The sequence below is a fragment of the Mesoplodon mirus genome (assembly GCF_964341445.2).
Source record: "Mesoplodon mirus genome assembly, chromosome: 9".
NCBI lineage: Eukaryota > Metazoa > Chordata > Mammalia > Artiodactyla > Ziphiidae > Mesoplodon > Mesoplodon mirus.
Window position 1 is genome coordinate 94,319,849 of NC_138985.1, and position 25,438 is coordinate 94,345,286.

Below are 25,438 nucleotides of genomic sequence, written 5' to 3' on the forward strand. Positions count from 1 at the left end.
CTGTGAAGCCATCTAGTCCTGGACTTTGGTTTGTTGGAACATTTTTTTTTTTTTTTTTTTTTTTTGCTGTACGCGGGCCTCTCACTGTTGTGGCCTCTCCCGTTGCAGAGCACAGGCTCCAGACGCTTAGGCTCAGTGGCCATGGCTCATGGGCCTAGCCACTCTGCGGCATGTGGGATCTTCCCAGACCAGGGCACGAACCCGCGTCCCCTGCATCGGCAGGCGGACTCTCAACCGCTGCGCCACCAGGGAAGCCCTGTTAGAACATTTTTAATCACAGTTTCAATTTCATTACTTGTGATTGGTTTGTTCATATTTTCTGTTTCTTCCTGGTTCAGTCTTGGAAGGTTATACCTTTCTAAGAATTTGTCCATTTCTTCCAGGTTGTCCATTTTATTGGCATAGAGTTGCTTGTAGTGGTCTCTTATGATGCTTTGTATCTCTGCAGTGTCCGTTGTTACTTCTTTTTCATTTCTAATTTTATTGATATGAGTCCTTTCCCTCTTTTTCTTGATGAGTCTGGCTAAAGGTTTATCAGTTTTGTTTATCTTCTCAAAGAACCAGCTTTTAGTTTTATTGATCTTTGCTATTGTTTTCTTTGTTTCTTTTTCATTTATTTCTGCTCTGATCTTTATGATTTCTTTCCTTCTACTAACTGTGGGTTTTGTTTGTTCTTTTTTCTCTAGTTCCTTTAGGTGTAAGGTTAGATTGTTTGAGATTTTTCTTATTTCTTGAGGTAGGATTGTATTGCTATAAACTTCCCTCTTAGAACTGCTTTTGCTGCATCCCATAGGTTTTGGATTGTTGTGTTTTCATTATTATTTGTCTCTAGCAATTTTTTGATTTCCTCTTTGATTTCTCTGTGATCTCCTGGTTATTTAGTAATGTATTGTTTAGCCTCCATGTGTTTGTGTTCTTTACGTTTTTTTCCTGTGTAATTTATTTCTAATCTGAGAGTGTTGTGGTCAGAAAAGATCCTTGATATGATTTCAATTTTCTTAAATTTACTGAGGCTTGATTTGTGACCCAAGGTATGATCTGTCCTGGAGAATGTTCCATGTGCACTTGAGAAGAAAGTGTAATCTGCTGTTTTTGAATGGACTGTCTTATAAATTTCAACTAAATCTATTTGGTCTATGCTGTCATTTAAATTTTGTGTTTCCTTATTAATTTTCTGTCTGGATGATCTTTCCATTGGTGTAAGTGAGGTGTTAAAGTCCCCCACTATTATTGTGTTACTATTGATTTCCTTTTTTATAGCTGTTAGCATTTGCTGTATGTATTGAGGTGCTCTTATGTTGGGTGCATATATATTTATAATTGCTATATCTTCTTCTTGGATTGCTCCCTTGATCATTATGTAGTGTCCTTCTTTGTCTCTTATAACATTCTTTATTTTAAAGTCTATTTCATCTGATATGTGTGTTGCTACTCCAGCTTTCTTTTGATTTCCATTTGCATGGAATATCTTTTTCCATCCCCTCACTTTCAGTCTGTATGTGCCCCTAGGTCTGAAGTGGGTCTCTTGTAGACAGCATATATATGGGTCTTGTTTTTGTGTCCACTCAGTGAGCCTGTGTCTTTTGGTTGGAGCATTTAATCCTTTCACATTTAAGGTAATTATCAATATGTATGTTCCTATTACCATTTTCTTAATAGTTTTGGGTTTGTTTTTGTAGGTCCTTTTCTTCTCTTGCGTTTCCCACTTAGAGAAGGTCCTTAAGCATTTGTTGTAGAGCTGGTTTGGTGTTGCTGAATTCTGTGTAGCTTTTGCTTGTCTGTAAAGCTTTTGATTTCTCCGTCGAATCTGAATAAATCCTTGCCGGATGTAGTAATCTTGGTTGTAGCTTCTTCCCTTTGATCACTTTAAATATATCATGCCACTCCCTTCTGGCTTGTAGAGTTTCTGCTGAGAAATGAGCTGTTAACCTTATGGGAGTTCCCTTGTATGTTATTTGTTGTTTTTCCCTTGTTGCTTTTAATAATTTTTCTTTGTCTTTAATTTTTGTCAATTTGATTACTGTGTGTCTCGGCGTGTTTCTCCTTGGGTTCATCCTGCCTGGGACTCTGTGCTTCCTGGACTTGGGTGGCTATTCCTTTCCCATGTTAGGGAAGTTTTTGACTATAATCTCTTCATATATTGGGCCCTTTCTCTCTCTTTTCTCCTTCTGGGACCCCTATAATGCGAATGTTGGTGTGTTTAATATTGTCACAGAGTTCTCTTAGGCTGTCTTCATTTCTTTTCATTCTTTTTTCTTTATTCTGTTCCGCGGCAGTGAATTCCACCATTCTGTTCCAGGTCACTTATCTGTTCTTCTGCCTCAGTTATTCTGCTATTGATTCCTTGTAGTGCATTTTTCATTTCAATTATTGTATTGTTCATCTTTGTTTGTTTTTTCTTTCTTCTAGGTCTTTGTTAAATATTTCTTGCATCTTCTCAGCCTTTGCCTCCATTCTTTTTCTGAGGTCCTGGATCATTCTCACTATCATTATTCTGAATTCTTTTTCTGGAAGGTTTCCTATCTCCACTTCATTTAGTTGTTTTTCTGGGGTTTTATCTTGTTCCTTCATCTGGTACATAGTCTTCTGCCTTTCTGCCTTTTCATTTTGTCTGTCTTTCTGTGAATGTGGTTTTCGTGCCACAGGCTGCAGGATTGTAGTTCTTGTTTCTGCTGTCTGTCTTCTGGTGGATGAGGTTATCTAAGAGGCTTATGCAAGCTTCCTGATGGGAGGGACTGGTGGTGGGTAGAGTTGAGTGTTGCTCTGGTGGGTAGAGCTCAGTAAAATTTTAATGTCTGCTGATGGGTGGGGCTGTGTTCCCTCCATGTTGGTTGTTTGGCCTGAGGCGATCTAGCACTGGAGGCTACAGGCTCTTTGGTGGGGCTAATGGCAGACTCTGGGAGGGCTCATGCCAAGGAGTACTTCCCAGAACTTCTGCTGCCAGTGTCCTTGTCCCCTCAATGAGCCACAACCATCCCCCGCTCCTGCAGGAGACCCTCCTACGCTAGTGGGTAGGTCTGGTTCAGTGTCCTATGGGGTCACTTCTCCTTCCCCCTGGGTCGTGATGCACACACTACTTTGTGTGTGCCCTTCAAGAGTAGAGTCTCTGTTTCCCCCAGTCCTGTCGAAGTCCTGCAGTCACATCCCGCTAGCCTTCAAAGTCTGATTCTGTGGGAATTCCTCCTCCCGTTGCCGGACCCCCAGGTTGGGAAGCCTGACGTGGGGCTCAGAACCTTCACTCCAGTCAGTGGACTTCTGTGGTATAAGTGTTTTCCAGTTTGTGAGTCACCCACCCAGCCGTTATCTCATTGCTGCTTCTCTTTTGTCTTTGGATGTGGGGTATCTTTTTTGGTGAGTTCCAGTGTCTTCCTGTCAATGATTGTTCAGCAGTTAGTTGTGATTTCAGTGCTCTCACAAGAGGAGTCTCATTAATTGATTTTTGAATGTTGAACTACCCTTGCATATGTAGAATAAATACCATTTGATTGTGGTGTATAATTAGTTTTACACATTGTTAGATTTGACTTGCTGATATTTTGTTGGGAATTTTTGCATGTATATTCATAAGATGGGCTGGAGTTTTTCTTTCTTGTAATGTCATCATCTGGTTTTGATATTTGAGTAATGCTGGCCTCATACAGAGTTAGGAAGTTTTCACTTTGCTTTTAGTTTCTGGAAGAAGTCACAGAGAAGTGGTATTTAAAGTGGTTTTCTTTAAATGTTTGGTGGAGTTCACCAGTGAAACCATCTGGACCTGGTGCTTTCTTTTTTGGAGGATTATTAATTATTGATTTAATTTCATTAGTAGCTGTCAGCCTATTCAGAAGATCTATTTCTCCTTGAGTGTTGGTAGTTTGTGTCTCGCAAGGAATTGGTGCATTTCACCTCTTACAAAGTTGTAGAAATAGAATGGTGTATGATACTTATTAACCTTTTAGTATCCAGGTGATCAGTAGTGATGACCCCTCTTTCATATCTGATGTTAGTAATTTGTGTCTCTCTGTTTTTTTTCTGGATTGCATAGCTGGAAGTTTGTCACTTGTACTGTTTTTTCAAATAGCCAGCTTTTGGTTTTATTGATTTTTCTCTTTTCATTTCCTATTTTCAGATTGATTAATTTTTGCTTTTTTATTATTTATCTTCTCTGTTTGCTTATACTTATATTGTTCTTCTTTCTCTAGTTTCCTAAAGTGGAAGCTTAGGTGATTGGTTTTACATCTATCTTCTCTTCTAATATGTGCATTCAGTGCTATATTCAATGCTTTGGTTTGGCTGCATCATACAAATTTTGGTTTTTTGTTTTCATTATCATTTAGTTCACTATAATTTAAAATTTATATTATGACTTGACCCATGTATTATTTAGAATAGTGTTGTTTACTCCAATATTTTGGGATTGTCAGCCTATCTTTCTGTTACTAAGTTTAATTTTACTCATTAAGTTCAATTAAGTTTAATTCCATTGTGGCCTGAGAGCATACTTTGTATAATTTTCTCTTCTTTTACATTTATTAACATGTATTTTATGGTTTATCTTGGTGAATGTTCCAATGTGAGCTTGAGGAGAATGTGTATTCTGCTTTGTTGGATAAAATAGTCTATAAATGTTAATTAGATCCAGTTGATTGATGGAGCTGTTCAATTGAAATGTATTCTTGCTGAGTTTTTGCCTCCTGCATCTGTCAATTACTAATAGAGAGATGTTGATGTCTTCAATTATAATAGTGGATTTGTCTTTTTCTTCCTGCATTTCTGTCAGTTTTTTCCTCAAGTATTTTGACACTCTTTTTTTGGGATACAGACACATTAAAGATTGTTATGTCTAGGAGAATTGACACTTTTTTCATTATGTAATGCCCTTCCGTATCCCTGATGATTTTCATTGTTCTTAAATCTTTTGCTTGATGTTAATATAGCTTCTTTAGCTTTCTTTTGAAAGCATGGTACATCTTTCTCTATTTCTTTACTTTTCATCTATCTATGTCTTTATATTTATGGTGGGTTTCTTGTAGACAACACATTCAGGCCTTGTTTTTTTTATTTTTGTGGTATGCGGGCCTCTCACCACTGCAGCCTCTCCCGCTGCGGAGCACAGGCTCCGGGTGCGCAGGCTCAGCGGCCATGGCTCACCGGCCCAGCCGCTCCGCGGCATGCAAGATCTTCCCAGACCGGGGCATGAACCCGTGTACCCTGCATGCAGACTCCCAACCACTGCGCCACCAGGGAAGCCCCAGGCCTTGTTTTTTTAATCTACTCTGACAGTCTCACTCTTCCAATTGGATTATTAAGCTCATTCACATTTAAATTGATTATTGACATCTACCATGTTTGTGTTTTCCATTCTTTGCACTTGTTCTTTAGTTTTCTTATTTTCTCCTTTTTCTCTGCCTTCTCTGATTTGAAATGAACATTCAGTATGCTTTTATTTTCTCTCCTTTTAGCATGTCAGCTTTACTTCTTTTCAACATGTTTTCAGTGGTTGTCCCAGAGTTTTCAACTAATACTGCAGCTATATTTACAACTAATCTAATCCAGCTTTAAATGACAGTATACTGCTTGATGGGTGGTTCAAATACCTTATACCAAAGTATTTCTAATTCCTCCCTCCCTTATATTTCTAATTCCTCCCTCCCTTATAACGTTGCTCTCATTCATTTTCCCTTTATTATATGCTATAATCACCCAATACATTACTGCTTTTATTTCTTTGAACAGATATCTCTTAGCTCAGTTAAGAATAAGAAAATACAGGTGTTTTTTTTTTTTTTTTTTTTTTTTTGCGGTATACGGGCCTCTCACTGCTGTGGCCTCTCCCGTTGCGGAGCACAGGCTCCGGACGTGCAGGCTCAGCGGCCATGGCTCACGGGCCTAGCCGCTCTGCGGCATGTGGGATCTTCCTGGACCGGGACACGAACCCACGTCCACTGCATCGGCAGGCGGACTCTCAACCACTGTGCCACCAGGGAAGCCCAAAATACAGGTTTTTACGTTGGCTTCATATAGTCCTTTCCTGTTCCTTTTTGTGTTGATCCAAGTTTCTGACCTGTGTCATTTTCCTTCAAAGAAATTATTTTAACATTAATGCAACGCAGATCTACTGGTGGCAGATTTTCTCAGTTTTTGTTTTAGGAGGTATTTTATTTTTCCTTCCATTTGAAAAATAGTTTCATTGGTTACAGAATTTTAGGTTGGTAGTTCTTCTTCTTTCAACACTTCTAAGTATTTTTTTCTAGTCTTTCTTGACTGTATGGTTTCTGGTGAGAACCCTGACATAATTCTTATCCTTGTTCTTCTGTAGGTAAGGAGTTTTTCCCACTGGCTTTGCTCAAATTTTTTTTTTATTTGGTTTTCTGGAGTTTGAATATGATAATACCTCTGTGTAGGTTTTTTGGCTTATATCCTGTTTGGTTTTGTCTGAGCTTCCTGGATTTGTGGTTTGGTGTTTGTCATTAATTTTGGAAAATTTCCAGTCATTATTACTTCAAATATTTTTTCTGCCCCTTACTCTCTTCTCCTTCTTTTATTACAATTATGCATATGTAATAGCTTTTGTAATTTTCTCACAGTTGTTTGATATTCTTTTCCTTAAAATTTTTTTTCTCTTTCAGTTTGGGAACTCTCTGCTAACTTAACTTCAAGTTCCCTGATTGTTTCCTTGGTACTTCACCCATCTATCTTGCATTAGTGTTCTTAAGATGTTAATCATAGTTATTTTAAGTTCCCTATCTGATAATTCCAAAATCTGTTTCGTATTTGAGTCTGCTTTTGATGCTTGCTTTGTCTCTTCAGACTGTGTTTTTTCTTGTTTTTCAGCATGAAGTTTTTTGTTGGAAGCCAGCTAGGATGTATTAGGTCACAGGAAGAGAGGTAATCAATTAGGCTTTTTAGTTTGAAGTTTTATGTTCATCAGGTTAGAAGTTGGGCTGTTTAGTGTTTGATGTAGCCCAAGGTGCCAGAGGCTTCATTTCCTTTAGTGTCCATGTTTTTTCTCTCCTTTTTTTTGGACTGGGGGGCTGGTCCTTATGAAGTTCTTAAATGGTTTATGTCTTGAAGCCCTCAGTTGTAGTCTCCTGTAATAATACATTACCCCATTTGTGGTGGCTAGATGTGAAGGAGGGGAAGCATTCTTTAATCTTATGATTAAATCTCAGTTTTTACTGGGTCTGAGTCCCTGTACTCTTACTTTGCAGAGTGTTTTTTAGCCCTTCTTTTTCTCCTCTAATGTGAGAAAGGAAGGCTAGAGGGGGCTGGGGTTGGCTTATTACTTCCCAGGTAGGATAAGGCTCAGGTAAAGAAGTTGCCTTTAAAAGGCTGGCTTTCATTATGAAGAATGCTCTGTGGATATTGAAAAATGGTTGCTTTTCCCCTACCCTGTTCCTTTCATCTTCTTTTACTGGAAGTAAAACCCAGAGAAATATGGGGGGTCCCTAAAACTATGCCCCCAGGAGTATCTAACTCTCAAGCTAGTCCACCTTCAGTCTCCAGAAATTTGTCAAAATGACCTTGTAATTTTTCCTACCGATTATTGGCTCTAGTGGTTTCTGCCTCAGGTAAGGTGACCTCAGCTGTGATTCTCTGTCTTTTGCCCATCTCACCAGATTACAGGGTGATTGTTTCTCTAGTAACCTCAGCTCTTTGAAGGATATAAGGAAACTTGTTGATTTTCACTTTGTTCAGCTTTCATCTTGTTGTCTAGATGAGAGTGAGAGACAGCTTCTAAGCTCTTAACATTTTGGAGCTGAATCTGGAAGTCCCTTTGCTTTCCTTTTTCAAGTCGTACTGTCGAGTACATTCATTATTAAATGTTTTCGTAAGATTTCCTTGCTGGGACTATTTGTACCTACTTAGTGTTTTTTGATGGTTGGGTTCTGATAACTTTTTTTTCTTCTAGGGAAATTTCTCTGTTTCACATTTCTTTGTCTATTAGGGTCAGTTGGTATTTTTTTCCCACAGAAAGTTATACATTTCATCAAAGTTTTCAAATTTATCTCCATAGACTTTTGCAGAATAGCTGTGTGATTCTTAAAATAGTCTCTGCCTAGCAGGGGTTTTTTATTTTTATTTTTTTTGATACTTGGATTTTACTTCCTGTTTTTTTCACTTTAATTTGTTCAAATATTTAATTTTTAGTTTATATTGACGGAGTTAATAAATTTTATGAATTTTTGGTGTACTGTAGAAAGCTACACTATTCCGTATGATAATTACTAGATACGTGTAGCAACTTAAAATGGATTTTAAATTAAATTTAAAAGTTGAGCTCCTTAGTCACATTAGCCACATTTTTTTTTTTTTTTTTTTTTTTTTTGCGTTACGCGGGCCTCTCACTGTTGTGGCCTCTCCCCTTGCAGAGGGCAGGCTCCGGACACACAGGCTCAGCGGCCACGGCTCACAGGCCCAGCCACTCCGCGGCATGTGGGATCTTCCTGGACCGGGGCACGAACCCGTGTCCCCTGCATCGGCAGGCGGACTCTCAACCACTGCGCCACCAGGGAAGCCCACATTAGCCACATTTTAAGTACTCAGTAGCCACGTGTCTAGTGGCTATTGTATTGGACAGTGCAGATACAAAATATTTCCATCATCACAGAAAGTTCTCTTGGAAACTGCTGCTATACTATCTGTCACATTGCTATTAGCATTATTTTGTAGAAATTTTGCAGTTTGCTTTGTACTTCTCCTTTGACCCAATAATTTTTTTTTTTGGCCGCTTCTCACAGCATGTGGGATCTTAGTTCCCTGACCAGGGATTAAACCCATGCCCCCTGCAGTGGAAGCATGCATGGAGTCTTAACCACTGGACTGCCAGAGAAGTCCCATTGACCCAATAATTTTTAATAGAAATTTTATTTTCAGTTGAAGGGGTGTTTTTTTTTTTTTTTTTTTTTTTCTTTTTGCGGTATGCGGGCCTCTCACTGTTGTGGCCTCTCCCGTTGCGGAGCACAGGCTCCGGATGCGCAGGCCCAGCGGCCATGGCTCACGGGCCCAGCCGCTCCGCGGCATATGGGATCCTCCCAGACCGGGGCACGAACCCGTATCCCCTGCATCGGCAGGCGGACTCTCAACCACTGCGCCACCAGGGAGGCCCTGAAGGGGTGTTTTTTGATTTCAGTGTTTTAAAAAAAATTTTGTGAGTAATATCTACCATTAATGTGTATTATAAAATATAGTATTTTATTATAAAGTACTCTTTTATTTTTGCTTAAAGCTCTGAATTTCATCTTATATGAAATTAAATTTGAACCCTGCTTCATTATTACTTGCATTTGCTTGATGTGTCTTTGCTAATCCTTTTAAAATATATAACTTCTGGAATCACTTTGTTTTACTTATGTCTCATATATGTTACAGAATTGGATTTTTGCCTTGTTACCTGATCTTAAAAATTAAGAAAAAATGTGTTAAGGCCATTTATGTTTATTGATACATTTGATGTCAATTCTATTCTAATGTTTTGTGGCATATTTTACACAAATGCGCGCACACGCAGAATCTTTCACTATGTTGTCTTTTTTCTTTTTCTTATTAAAACAAGTTTCTTTTGGCATTTAGGGTGGCTTGCATTTTTGTTTTTTGGTTTCCTTCAATCCAGTGTCTTTTAATGTAACACTTAAGCCTCCCTGAGGAACTTAGCTGGGAACCTCCTCTTCTTTCTTCCCTCTATCCCAGCATCTAATTGTAAATGATTATCTTTCCTTCTAAGGGTTAGTATTTGTGAAGCAGTTAACAAGTCTATTCTGACTTCTACTTATTCTCTACATTCTTCTCTCATTTTTCATAGATCTATCTTTTCTACATTGCTGTAGAACATACATATTGTTAGGTCATCCTTATCTTCATGGTTAGTTTTAGTTCTGCAGTTGATTTTACTTTGAAGCTTTTCAAGTCATTTCTTGAATATATATAGTTTGTTCTTTAGTAGGTCTCAGGAAGGGCTCAAGGAACTTTTATATGTTGTTAACTATCTATGCCTGTAAACTTGAAGGACAGTTTGAATGTATATAAAGTCCCAGGCTCACATCTTTTTGTGCTTGAGGATCTTACAACTTTTTGTTTCATTGTTTTGTGTACAAAACAGCTGTTGTGAAGTTTCTTGAAACTAATTTTCTTTTTCTTATAAGAGACTTGGTCTTTCTACCTGGATGCTTAAAGTCTTTAAAACCTAATAGTTTATAGTAGGAATATTCTCAGTTGAATTTCCCTAATATACCATGAATCCTTTCAGTATGTAGATTCAGGCCTTATTTTAGGAAGATTTGCTTGCAGCACAGTTTGAAATACTGTCTGGTTCCAATTACATATTTATTGGATCACCTACTTACTGTTGCTTTCTTTTGTATGTTTCATTATTTTTACTCATTTTCTAATCTGTTTTTTCTTCATTGGGCTTTTTTGGGCAGGGTTGGGGGAGGAGGGAGTATATTCTTTTTTTTTTTTTTTTGTGGTACGCGGGCCTCTCACTGTTGTGGCCTCTCCCGTTGCGGAGCACAGGCTCTGGACGCGCAGGCTCAGCGGCCATGGCTCACGGGCCCAGCTGCTCCACAGCATGTGGGATCCTCCCGGACCGGGGCACGAACCCGTGTCGCCTGCATCGGCAGGCGGACTCTCAACCACTGCGCCACCAGGGAAGCCTGAGGGAGTATATTCTTTGTGTGTGTGTGTGTTTTAGTTGAGGTACAGTTGACATACAACATTATATTAATTTCAGGTGTGCAACATGTTTGATATTTGTATATATTGTGTAATGGTTACCACAATAAGTCTGGTTAACAGTCTAATTAGTTCTTTCTAATTTAGTCTGTTTTCTGAAAAAACCTATTTTCCCTCATTTGTGAGTCTTACTAGCTCTTCCTACTGTCTAGTCATTTTATTTCTGAACTGTTGTAATTTTGATTTATTACTGCTTAATAAATCTTCAGCTATTTTCTTAATTTCTTTTAGTTCATGTTGAAATAATAGTTAATAATGTTCATCTTTTTTGTGGCCACATTTTTCTCATGTGTTTTTATTATCTGTTAGAATTATTTATTTCACATATATTATTTTTCCTATAATTTCTTAGTGTGTGCTTTCATTTTAAGTTTCTAGTGTTTAAGCAATATGGGTTTCCAGTAGTTTTATTTTATTTGTTTATTTATTTATTTGGCCACGCAGTGCGGTTTGCGGGATTTAGTTCCCCGACCAGGGATTGAACCTGCGGCCTCAGCAGTGAAAGCGAGGAGTCCTAACCACTGGACTGCCAGGGAATTCCCTTCCAGTAGTTTTAGAAGGAACTGTAGGCAGAAGGGATGGACAAGTGTAGTTCTGAGCTTTGGGGCCCAAGATCTCTCTACTTTGTGAAATATTTTTTAAATTTGGACTTCTGAGATGTAGTGAAGCTTTTCACCTTTATATCTATGCTTTGCAAGTATTTTGCTTTCTGGAGAGGAACCTTTAAATGTATTTTGCTGTGTGATATGTTTTGAGTTCTGTATCGCTTGGACCTTTGCCCACCTAGAATATGAATCTTACCTTTCCTGAGGGTTGTCATTCTTTATGCTTTGCTTAATTTATTTTCTATTCCCTGCAGTTTCTCTTCAGAGTGGGTTTCTGTCCTTCTAAAAGTAAGAAAATATTTGCAGGATAGTTCTGAAATCCTCTTAGGGTCTAGACTCGGCATTTTATGAATGTTCTCAGGCCCCCTTAGAGATTTCATGCTTTCTTTGTGTTTACCTTATCTTGGCACCTGTGAGGACATTATCTGACTTTATCCAGTTCTCAGATTTTCATGGTCAGATTATTTCCTGTTGCTGTGATTTTGAGCATGTTGGTTTCTTTGTGAAGAATTGACTTTTCCTTCATTTTTCCATGAGTGGATCCTTCTAATTAGCATAATTAGCATTTTGGGGACCACTTCAAGTAAAAGAACTCCCCTGTCCTAGTGCAGTTCCCTGTTTATTTCTTTTATAGCATTTATCATAATCTGTAATTACCTTGTTTGCAGCTGTACCTGTTAACTTTCTGCTGCTTCTCATTTGAACGTTAGCATCGCAAGTGGGAATCTTTTCTATCTTAAATATCAGTGTATTCCCAGAGCCTAGCACAATGTCTGGCATATAGGGATCAGTAAATATTTGTTGAATAACTCCAGCTTATGGTAGGGCCCTCTCTTTACCATGCCTCTGTGTGAAAATTTGGAAATATTTGGTGTGAAAATTGGGAAGTATTTGAAAGTGAGTGTACAAGTGATTTTTGGAGAAGCTATACTTTTTATAGTATACTCTTTAACACTGTATAGCTGTGACTATTCAGAATTGATTTGAGTTGATTTCTCTTTTGCATTTTGAATTGGTTTTTTATTGTATATGTTTTTGTGTCATAAATTTTATCCTAAGTACATTTATTATTTATTAAAAAATAGATCATAATCCCCTTGGCCGCAGGTACCCATTCTTGTACTTTTGTGGTGTTACCCCAGCAGGGTGTTCACACATAATGGAAGCTGTATTATAATCAATGGATTGTGTGTTGTTATTGACTGCTGTGTAGGAGGAGGATTTTACATGATATGTTGAATGAAGGATGTGAAATCTTTTCATGGAATTGTAGAATGTTAACATGGCCTTATGAATGGTGTTTCCTAGAGTTGTGCAATGCACTGCCCTGATTAGAGCTGGAAGAAACTTGAGATCAAGGAATTCAACGTTTCCTTTTACACTACAGATAAAGGAATTAAAGTCCTGTGAGGTTACATGATGTGCTTAAGGTTATCCAACCAATTAGTGGCCAAGCTCCAGGGTCTTATGATTCCTAGTCAAAGCTGATTTCTTCTAGATGCATTTTATCACATCATTCAACAGAAGGACACAGGTTTTAGTAGGGTGTTTTAAAACTACCAAAAGGAAGATATTCACAGATTGAATCCTTCCACACTCTTTTACATACTCTGCTTGACTGACTTCTTCACCTCAAAATTAGAGGTAGCTTTTGAGTATCCAAAACTCTCGATTTAAAATTGACTGGATTTACTGTTAAGTATCTTGAGCATCCATTAGCAGAAAAAAACGTTAAGTGCTCCATTTTTTTGCTCAAGTGCTGCTTTTTATGTTTATTTTAAGTATTCTTAAGAGCAGCAATTTAGAAGATATTGCCAAGCAGACTTAGGATTTGAGCATGTTTAATAAAAAAAAAAAGGTTTTTAATTTGCTGACTTGAATTGAACCCAAAATGTCCAATAATTTCTCTTCTCATGATGAATTTTAATAGTTTGTTCCTGACAGTTGGTAGTTTATTTAGGTATACTACATTAAAAATTTTGCAAAATAGAGACATGTAACTTGGAAAAAGTTAACATTGTATTCCATATTTCAATTGTCCATGTGTTTCACTATAAATTTTTATAGTCCTAGTTGAAAAAATTAATTACTCACAGCCTTGCCTTTGTAGTCTATCTATGTTCAAGAGACTTAATGTGGCTCATTTTTATTACCTTAAGTTTTCATACTGCATTGGTAGGAATAAAAATGTACCTTTTTAAAATTAAATTAACACTGATGGAAAAAGGAAACCGTTTTAGTCCTCATCCCATCTCTTTTATTCTTCTTGACCAGTTCTCCGTTAGTTATTTTTTGCATTTTGCATTTTAAATATATTTTACAATGGCATATATTGAGCTTAATCTTAGTAGATTAATCTTTGTTATTTGGATCATATAGTTTCTGTATGAAACTATATGAATTGTGTTTTCTGTAACATTTTTTTTTTTTTGCTCATCATTTATTTATTTTCCCAGACAATAGTTAAAATGTTAAAATTAGTCATGGAGTACCTAGAAGGGTATTTTGATCACATTCTTTTGGTTGCCAGAAACAGAGCCTCCTGGCAGCTAGAACCAAAAAGCCATAATTTCTATTCTCTGTTATTCCTTGGAGTCTCTGCTGTTTTATGTCTCCTACAGTCTTATCTTACTACTGACCGGCTTATTCTTTCTCTTGTATCTCTTATACTTATTTTGTATATCTTTTCTCTGTTTCATTGGTTCTGTTTACTTATACATTTTTCTGTCTTATAATTTTATTTTTGTACTGGCCCATTCCATCTCCCATCATAGGTCATTAGCTAGCCTACGTTAGCTGTCACTAAGATAGTTGTAAGGGAGAGTCACAAGTACAAAATATCAGTGTCTATGATTGCTCCTTCAGCAGAGGCTGTGGATGGGATATTTCCCCTGTTAGAGATCAGGGATAGTGAACTAGAGGTCAGGGATAGTGAACTAGTATCATGATTAACAATATGTAGTAAAAGAGGTTAATGTCTCTCCTGAGAGTTAGAAGGAAAAGCTATACCAGTAATGATGGTGGGCTTTATAGGTCTTTGGGAAGTATGAGGAAGGATAATAAAGAACATGTTTTATAGGATGCTACCATACTGGCTGTGTTTCTATTGATGAAGGGCTAACGTTAATAGTCACTGCCCTCAACTAGTTTCTCATTTGCTTTCCAGGAGAATGGAAATGGATTTCAGGAAGGAACATCTGGTAGGGAGAATTAAAAACAGTCTACAGCTGACTAAGCTTTGAGAGATCATCTGTCACTTAAAAATTTTAAGAGGCAGTAAGCCTTTATTAATTGCTTCTCCATCTCCTATGTCTTTAAAAAGAAAGAAAAGTTGAGCCTGATTTGATCATCTGATGATAATGTAGTCAGTTTGCCATAAATATGGAAAGCTTGTTGTCATCTCAACCGTAATATTTTTACAATAATTTAATGTTTATATAAATAATGTTTATTATAAAAATCTGAATATGACAAATATAAGAAGATAAGCTAAACCCCTTAATAATATTTATGCTTCATTTTTGGCTTATATGTGTGCTTGCTTTATATAATTTAATACAAATTAGATCATATCACACATGGTTGTTAATATAATTGTATACGAATATATATATAAATAATAGTTTTTTTTTAACAATGAAATCATACATGCTTCTTTGTATCTTATATTGCAAAAATCCCTCCAAGTTACCTGGCATAGATCTGAAGTATTCTTTATAATGGCAGTATAGTGTTCCATGATATATGTGTTTTATGATTTATTTAATCATTTCCCTGCTACTACAAAAAACGCTGCATTAGACAGACTCATTTATGAGTCTCTATACATAGATCTTTATGTACTGATGGTCTTATTTTTATGGGATAGATTCTGAGAGTGCTAGGTGAAAGAATATGTACATTTAGAATTTTGATAGATGTTGCAAATTGACTTTCCATCAAGGTTGGAGTAATGGACATGTCTACAGTTTCTCCCTGATTTCCTGTTAAGTAGGGATTTAATTTCATCAATTTGATGGGTGAAAAAAGATATCTTAGTATGTTAATTTGTTTTCCCTGACACAAATAATACACAAGGATTTAGAAAAAAAATTTTTTTGTTGCTGTTTACTAGCCATTTTAATGACTCTTCAGTGACATGCATTCTGCTCATTTTTCATTTTGTTGTTCATCTTATTCCCAATGTGAAACAGTGTTTTACATATCTTCGGTATGAATACTTTATTAGTCATATGGTTTGCAAACACTTTTCCCTAAACTATTGCTTGTTTCCTATCTTTCTTTATGGTGTTTTTTACAGAACAAAATTCAAAAGTTTTTTGTAATCAAATAACTTTTTCGTTCTAAAACTTCTGTGTTTCTTGGCAAAAAGATCTCACTAACACTTTTGGTTCTACATATTGGCTCTTAAATTTTTTTCTAATATGTTTATGTATGTATGTACATATGTATGTTTAAATTTTTAATTGGAATTTTGTATATGATATTAGATAGGGGTTAACTTATTTTCTTCCAGTGGATATTCAGTTGTATAAGCGTCTCTTAAATATGAACTGTCATTTCCCATTGAAATAAAATATCACCTTCATCAAATATTAAATTCTCTTATAATATTAAAGATTATCTAGCAAAAAAAAAGTTAAATTCTCATCCACACAGGGCTCAATTTCTGGATTTTTGTTTCTTAGCTATTGATCTGTTCCTATACCAATTCCTACTGTTTTTAATTATAGAGGATTTGAAGTGTTTTAAAAGCTGATAAAATTATCTCTTCTCACTATTCTTTTTTTTTTTTTTTTTTTTTTTTGCGGTACACCGGCCTCTCACTGTTGTGGCCTCTCCCATTGCGGAGCACAGGCTCCGGACGCGCAGGCTCAGTGGCCATGGCTCACAGGCCCAGCCACTCCGCGGCATGTGGGATCCTCCCGGACCGGGGCACAAACCCGCGTCCCCTGCATCGGCAGGTGGACTCTCAACCACTGCGCCACCAGGGAAGCCCTCACTATTCTTTTTCATAAATTTTCTATACAAACTTTTTTGTATTGTGTACTCTTTGGATGAGGCTTCTGATACCTCAGAGAGAGTAGGCAGTCTGGCAGTCTTTGTCCTGTGGCTTTCGGTATACCATTTCCTATATTGTTAGTTCTCTGTAGGTCACCAGGAGAGACCTCTCAGCAACTAGATGTCCTCAGCTAAGAGGGCAAGTACATTCTCATCTTCAGGGCTAAAGCTCTCCTGAAGATCTTTGTGGGCCAGGGAGACAGCCTGTTGTCCCAGGAATGCTCTTTTAGTTGATGCCTTTTTCTTGGGGCAAGAGGCATCCATAGATCTCATGGTCCTCCTAGGGCTAAGCTTTTGTGGTAATTCTTAAAGTTCTGGTTCTGGCCTCTGTCACCTTCTGGGCTTAAGAGAGGTACTTAGTAGTTGACTTAGTGTTGGGCTGGAGATCATCAGGAATATCTTCAAGCTTCCATCTTTCCAAGCCCCCTTAGGCTGCACCTTGTTTCTGGTCTGTATCATGTTTCTCTTTTTTCTTAATTGTATAGTTGATATACAATATTATATTAGTTTCCAGTATACATATTTCTCTTTTATCTTAGTGTAAGCTTTAAATTACAGATAATAAATAAGGATTAATATACTCTATGCTTTGATGGAACCACTTTAATTTTTTTCCTTTTAGTACTGTTTATTTGTTCATATCTATTAAATATTTATTAGGCACTTTCTGTTTGGCAGCATTTAAGTTTTGAGTTAGGCATATGAGGGTGAATACCTCCCAGCCCCTGTCTTCTTGGCAGCATTTTACATAGTTTTCACGTCTTTGTTCTCAAAATACTTTCTTCAGTTGGCATCTACAGTTTCTAGGTTTTCATCTTCTTCTCCTTTGGCCCTTCTCAGTCTCCTTTGCTTGATCTTTCTCTTCTGGACCCCCTAAATAATGGACCCCCAGAGCTTAATCAGTCCTTCAGCTTCTCTTCTAGCTCTCTTTTATCCCCTGAGTCGTTTCACTCAGTGTCATAGCTCTAAATATTTTAGCATTTGATATACTGATGTTTCTCTATATTTTTTTCAGCTCTGGCATTTTCCTTGAATTTCAGCCTCAGATAATCCAACTGCTGGATCGCTAATGGACTGTTTAATAGGCATTTCAAATTCACAAGACCATAACATATTGTAACTGTTTGCCCCCTTAACTTTGCATTTAGTGATCATCTGCTCATTTTTCAGATTATGACATGGCTAGCTCCCTCATATCGTTCAGGTTTGTTTCTCTTCTACTTTGCTTTATTTTTCTTCATAGTACTATTAATGCTTACCACTACTTTGACATTATATAGTTGTTTGTTTATTAATTTTCTAGGTGCTGAGAGACTTTAATCTCCTGCTACTGTTTTTTTATCAGTTTCTTCTGATATTTACTGTGTTTTGCTTTATTTTTGTTTTCGTTTAATTCATTAAGACTCACAGTCTTGGCTTGAACTATTATTTTATAGTTATTGTTTTCATCCAGTTCATACTTTTTTAAATTGTATTTTTTTATCTCTACCTTTGACCCCTTTAATCCCAGTTAATACTTTTTCTTTAACTTCCTCCTAGTTTTACAAAGATTATGTCTGCCTTATATATCTTTTATCTATCATGAGTCACTGTTATTGTGTGTGTGCCTTTGTGTAATAGTAATGTTACTACTATTCACCCAGTCCAAAGAATATCTTACTATGTTATTTTAGATCATTTATATGTATGACTGTACTAGATGCTTGGTATTAATATTGTCATTTTATTTAAAATTTTCTGTTTTTAATGTGTCCTGCTTTCATTTAATCTTTTATTTCCTTCTTTTTGCTATTTTTTTTGTTGTTGATATTCTGTCTCAAATAATTTATAAGATATGTAGTATGTTTTTATTCTAAACTTAAGTATGCTTGAGTCTCTTTCTTAGGAGCTATGAAAAATGATGAAATTAACTCACGTGTCATTTGATCTCCCCTCCTCCAATTTATTATACTTTGTGATTTTTGTTGTCCCAATTTATCATAGTTATAATATATTAGGTTTTCTTTCATGCTTTATAACATTCATGTCAGAGTGATTTTTTTCCTAGTTTTTTAGCTTTAGCTTTTAACTGTACTGCAGTCTTTTCATAGAGTTCTCATCTTTGCTTTGTAATTCATTCTTAATAAAACACACCTTTTTTTCTGATAATGTGTCAGATGTGTTAATTTTAGAATATTTGAAAAGTACAAAAAAGCACAAAGAAGGAAAAAAGTCACTGAAATCTCACCATTGAGAACTACATTAACAATTTAATATATCTTCTTTGTCTTTTCTGTTCATGCATGAATATTATTATTACTTACAACACTTGATTTACAGTATATATACTGTAAACTACCTTTTCCCTTCACTCACTATGTAGTGGACATTTTCCAACAATATTAAAGTCAGGCTGTAGAATACATTATGATTACATGGTGTTTTGTAACATAGGTACTTCATAATTTGTTTTAACGCATCCTCTGTTGTTAGACAATTAGGTTGTTCACAGTTTGTTATTATAAATTGTATTGTGATGAATGTGGATGATTTAAATCCCCTGGATTATTTTTTAGGTTAAGTTCCAAGAAGTGGAATAATTCTGAGGCTGTATAGTATAGTGATTAGGAGTGTTGGCTTAGAGTCAGATTGCCTTGGGTTCAAATTATTATTTCTTAGGTGTGTATACTTAGGCAAATTAATTTATCTCTCTCAGTTTCTTAATCTGTGCTTTGACGGTAATAGTTTATGTATGGAAAGCACTTAGACCAGTGCCTGAGATGTCATAAAAGCTCAGAAATGTTAGATGCAAACATCATCACTATCATCATGGCTGATGTCATTATCATTTTTATTTAAAAGGATATGCATATTTGAAGTTTTTTAAAATATATATTATATTAAAATTCTCTCTTGAAAAGTTGTATCAATTTGCATTTCTACCAGCAAAATATGAGAGTGCCATTTTACCAACTCTGGCCAACAGCTGCAATTATGATTAAAACACATGTTGTTTTGAGAGTGTAGGCCCAATTTTATAGGGTTAATATATATCTTTGTTTTAATCTCTAATTTTTGGTTATTGATTTCGAATGTTTGGGTTTTGCCTATTTTCATATGGGGTATTTATGTTTAAGTGCTCTTCATTCAAATTTTAATTAGCCTTTTGTGTTTTATGTTGCCTATATTTTTCTAGTTGGTTTTTACCTTTTAGTATTGTTTGAGGTTATTTTATGTATTAATGTTTTACCTTTGTGAGATGTGTATGTAAAGAAAATTCTTTTCCTTATAGTACTGCCTTTTAAAAAAAAGTTATTCTTTTTGACATTTATTAAGTACTTTCTCTGTGACAGGTATAGATCTATATTTTAAGATAGATAAATAAATGGGCCTTTGAGAAGGCCCATTATTTTAGAATGATTTTAGATTTACAGAGAAGTTGCAGAGATAGTACGAAGTTCCAATATGCCCCTCACCTAGATTCTCCTATTGCTAACATTTTATATTACCATGGTACATTTGTCATGACCAAGATACCAACACTGATACATTACTGTTACCTAAATGCCACATTTTATTTGGATTTCATTAGTTTTTCCACTGTCTTCTTTCTGTTCCAGGATCCCATCCAAGATACCATTACTTTTAGTTGTCTTGTCTCTTTACTCTCCTCTGGTCTGTTACAGTTTTTCAGTCTTTCCTTGTTTTTCAATATATTGAGAGTTTTGAGGAGTACTGGTCATGTATTTTGTTGAGTGTTCCTCAATTTGAATCTGTCTGGTGTTTTTCTGATTGTTAGACTGGGGTTATTTATATCAGTATGGACTCAGGGATATTTATACTTTGGGTTCTAATCCAATACTACGTTATTTATTTTGTTGTTTATTTTAGCTTTGGCCATTCATTCTTTCATGTTGGCTCCTCTGTGTCCCTTTGCCCTGGCCCTGCCTTCCTTTTGCTGTTGTTTTGAGCACTACAGCATGCTCTAGGCTAATCTTCTGGATTCCCTGCTCTAACCCTAGAATCAGCTACTTCCCCAAGAATCCCTGTTTCCTTCTATTGGACTGTGGTATGTAGAAACCAAGATTCGGCATTGGTGTACTCACTGCTACTGGGGGTGTCACTGCTTCTAGTCTCTATTGGTGAACAGAGCTAGGAATACTATTTGTGTCAGTGTGCATGGATATATGTACACACATTCACATATAATTACTTCTGAATCTGTATCTATATAAACCTAAATATGAGTTCACACTGATGTCTCTGACTATTTCAGTACCATCAGGAACATTCCAACCTCCCTGCCCTTGCTTTTCTGTAGCTTCCCACTCCGAAGTGACAAGCTTGACTCCCATCATCTACCGTTCATTTACTTATTTGTTTGACCCCAGTATACATATAAAGTGTTCAGAATTAACCCATATCCCTCTGAGAAATAACTTTATCAAATTAAGTACGGTTTTTAAAAATTAATTAATTTAATTTTGGCTGCGTTGGGTCTTTGTTGCTGTGTGCGGGCTTTTCTGTAGTAGCGGTGAGCGAGGGCTACTCTTCGTTGCAGCAGGCTTCTCATTGTGGTGGCTTCTCTTGTTGCGGAGCACGGGCTCTAGGTGTGCGGGCTTCAGTAGTTGCAGCACGTGGGCTCAGTAGTTGTGGCACGCAGGCTCTAGAGCGTGGGCTCCATGGTTGTGGCGCACAGGCTTAGCTGCTCCACGGCATGTGGGATCTTCCTGGACCAGGGCTCGAACCCGTGTCCCGTGCATTGGCAGGCAGATTCTTAACCACTGTGCCACCAGGGAAGTCCTTAAAATACAGTTTTTGTATATGGTTCTATTTGTCTTTAGCTTTACAGTTTACAGTGAGAGCACTGTCTTCCAAAGTTACTTGTGTCAGTTCCTTTTTTCACAGTTCTGTTTTTGGTGCTGGGCTTAAAAGACCTTTTTGATCCAAAGATTGATTTTTTATATATATATATATATATATATATATATATATAGAGAGAGAGAGAGAGAGAGAGAGAGAGAGAGAGAGAGAGATTGAGAGGGAGGGAAGGAGGGAGGGAGAGAGGGAGGGAGGGAGGGAGAGAGAGAGAGAGAGGGAGGGAGAGAGAGAGAGAGAGGGAGAGAGAGAATTTTATTAATTATTAGATATTTTATTACTTTATTTACCTTAAATTCCTAAATACAACTATAGTTCATTTTGTCACTTGATGTGAAGTAGAGCTATACACACACACACACACACACACACATGCATATATATATAGTACTTTTTTCAATTGTTTAAAATGCTACCTTTATCATTTTAAAATTTTTAAATTACTAGACATTTTCTGTGTTTCTTTCTCTTTTTTTTTTGCGGTACATGGGCCTCTCACTGTTGTGGCCTCTCCCGTTGCGGAGCACAGGCTCCAGACGCGCAGGCTCAGCAGCCATGGCTCATGGGCCCAGCCGCTGCGCGGCATGCGGGATCATCCCGGACTGGGGCACGAACCTGTGTCCCCTGCATCGGCAGGCGGACTCTCAACCACTGTGCCACCAGGGAAGCCCCCATGTTTCTTATTCTGTTTAATTTTCTCTTTTTATTCAAGTTCCAGGCATTATATAACTTTGTGATAATTTTAGCATCTGGTAGATTATTCCTCTTTTTGCATATTCCTGTTCACTTATTCTTTTAATTAATTGCTATAATTTTCGTTTCTTTATTTCAGGAACATTTTAGTGGATAAGCCAAATGACCAGTCTTCACGGTGGTCTTCAGAGAGCAACTACCCTCCCCAGGTAAGATTATGTGTAGCTCTTGATACCATTCAGAAGTCAGATTTTAAATAGGCATGCACTTAACTGATATCAGTTATCTAGATTCCATTAATAGTTTATTCAGTCTTTGAAATTGTGAGGTAAATTTTTTTTTTTTAATTTATTTATCTGGCTGTGTGAGGTCTTAGTTGCGGCATGCGGGCTCTTGGACTCTTTTAGTTGCAGCATGCAGAATATAGTTCCCTGACCAGGGATCAAACCCAGGCCCCCTGCATTGGGAGTGCAGAGTCTTAACCACTGGACCACCAGGGAAGTCCCAAAGGTAAATTTTTATTTCCTCTTTTTTTGTTTGTTTACATTTTGGAAGAATTTTTATTTCATAGGCAAATACAGTGTGGAATTTTCTGAAGCATAGACTTTATACTTCTCTCTACTGGAACATTTAAAATCTAATTTATGTTTTTTCTGGATTACTAATGACGCAAAACTAAGTTTCTTGTTACGTTTTGAGGAAATTGTTAACTAAAAAGAACTGGTTACGGTGCTGTTAGTGTTCTGAGTAGTAACTGATCAGAGTACTGATGTGAGCAGAGGTTGTGACTTCTACTGCACTTAAACTCAAGTCATTCTGTAGATATTTAAGGAGATGTTAGTAATTTCAACTTTGACTCAGTGATTCAGTAACTGCCTTTTAGGGAAAATAAGCTTAATATAGTTTGTTATTTTACTAAACTAGTATATTTAGATGACATCAGGACCATGAGCTAAATTGTTTCTTTGACAAGTGGTGTCTGATGTCATCTGAATTAAAAAATAATCATTTTTCAGTTATATTACACTTTCAGCATTAGCATTTATGTCCATATCCTTGAGGAAATTAATTCTCTGATAGGTAAAGAAGATGGGTAAATAAAACTTACTTTATTATTTTTTTTCTAGTGTAATTCTTGGAAACCTAGTCTCTGTACTTACTTTTCCTTTTTAATTGTTTTTTTACTGTTTACAAACCTTTTTGGATCACCTGGTGTTTAAGTGTTTAATTGCAAAATGTATATCCAAAGAGTAAACACACATACACACACACTTATATATAAAATATAAAGAATAGTAAAGCAAATACCTGTTTACTTGTCTACCATCTTTGGAATGGTACAACCTTTGAAGCTTCCTGTGAGCCCCATCTTATATCTATCCTCTAATCCCATCCCAGTAATTATTATTTCATATTTTGTTAAGCATATTCTCACAGTATTATATATGTATATGTTTATAAATTCCTGTGATTTAAGTTTTGTCTGGCTTTGGCTTTATATAAATATAATATATATTGAATCACTCATTATACATCTTCTGTGGCTAGCTTTTTGTTTGTTTAACATTATGATATTAATGTTGCCGAGTATAATTATAGTTTGTTAGTTTTCACTACTGTTTAGTATTCCAGTATATAAGTATGCCAAAATATATCTATCCATTTTTCAGTTGATAGGCTTTTGAGTTTTTTATAGTTTTTGCTCTTAGGAACAAGATGCTATGAATATTCTATGTTTTTTCCTGGTACACACATACAAGAGTTTCTTTAGGGTATATACCTTGGTGTACAATTCCTGGATCATAGAGGATATGTGTGTTCAACTTTTATCTGGTAATGCAAGACTGTTTTTACAAAATGGGTGTATAATTTATACTCTGACTGGCAGTGTATGAAAGTTGTGCATTGTGTTCTTCGCATCACTTCTATGGATGATTTTTAGATTTTGCCAGTCTGATGGATCTTTCACTGTAACTCAGAGTTAAGTTCCTGCTAGCCTCTTGTTACAGATTTTCATCAACCAGTCAAATACATAATGTTGCTTTATGTGCATTTCTGTTTAAAGACACCTTACTTTGTGTATATTGTTTATTCATTAGCATTGGACTCACAGCCATTAACACTATAACTCTTGCCTGAATGAAGCTTATCTAATACACATATTTTCTCTGTAAGGCACATTGCAGCCTTCTTGCATTTAGAAATACTAGACAGCACTTCAGCACTATACTTGGGGATCATTTTAGACAGTGAAACACCAACAGAAAACACAAAAATATTTTAAAATGTGCCTAAATAGACCATGAAAAGGAAACTTGTTTGTAGTATGAGAGCTAAAACAAGAAGGTATAGGGTCCATTGTTTGACCTTAGCTGGGAGAGTGTGCTTTCGGCAACTTAAATTTTTTGCTGCTCTGTGCATGTCCAGGAATGACTGAGAGTATTGATTAGATGTTACAAATAAATTTTAGTGAGTAGATGAATTTGCAAGTGCAAAACCCTTGAATAGTGAGGAGCAACTATACTGTAACTAACAATTAATTTACCATATCTTGAACAAGTCTGAGAATTAGAAAGAAAGGAAAAGAGGTCTCTGAAAAATCAAAAGCATTGTGATGAGATTTTAGGTTCTAAGGGCCTTTTCTTAAGAATCCACTTAGGATATAATGTTATTCTGTTTCGTTGATTGTTTGTTTTGGTTTCAGCAACTGGAAGCAGCTTTGTGCATGGGGGGCGTAGTTTTGAAAGATAGGCACACTAACAGCAAGTTGACAACTGACAAAGTGTCGTAAGGGGGAAGACAGAAAAATCTAAGTAACAAATAGAAAACCCAAAGTATAACATTTAGGGGGTCTTTAGTGGAAGAATACTCTGTATTTCATTAACCTCTAGGATAGTGTTTCTAGTAAACTTTCTGCAGTGATGAAAATACTCTATAATCTGCACTGTATAATATGGCAGCTGCTAACCACAGGTAACTATTGAGTCCTTGAAATGAGGCTAGTGCATCTAAGGAATGCAATTTTAAATTTTATTTAGTTTTAATTATTTTAGATTAAATAGCCCCAGGTGGCTAGTGGCTATGTATTAGACTGCACAGATCTAAGGCATTGCTGTTATTAGGATGTACTGTTTGATGCTCACAGTGCTTGATTCTGTCAGTAAGAAATTTTAATTATGTTTAGTGTATGCAGCTTAAGCAGATAAGGAAGTTAATGGTGCAGTTATCTAGAGAGGGGTGGAAAACAAAATCAAAGCCTCTCAGCTACTCCTCTTTTTCCCATAATGAGGAAAAACTATAAGTGTGTACATAAATACTAGGATGTATCGCATGTTTTGAGAGTGAATGAACCCTAAACACTTCTCTTGAAAGCTTGTGTTGGGTTATGAGTGGGGTAGGTAAAAATACAAATACTTTTCTTGTAATATATGTTGATTATTTTTTTTGGATGGCTACTAAATTGTCATGGCATAAGTATTATACTTATTAAGTTGTTCGGACCTAACTACTTA

General features: G+C 36.4%; 1 protein-coding gene across 4 annotated transcripts in view; it reads left to right on the forward strand.

Annotated features, from left to right (window-relative positions):
* Positions 1 to 25,438, forward strand: part of MKLN1 (muskelin 1) — a 362,427-nt gene that overhangs the window by 198,007 nt on the left and 138,982 nt on the right. For all 4 annotated transcript variants that reach the window (XM_082632688.1, XM_082632687.1, XM_082632686.1 and 1 more), the window contains one exon: positions 22,066 to 22,135. Coding sequence is in view for 1 of the 4 variants with exons in the window: in XM_082632685.1 (XP_082488811.1) it covers positions 22,066 to 22,135 (70 nt within the window). In the remaining 3 variants the exon portion in view is untranslated. The remainder of the gene's footprint in view (positions 1 to 22,065; positions 22,136 to 25,438) is intronic.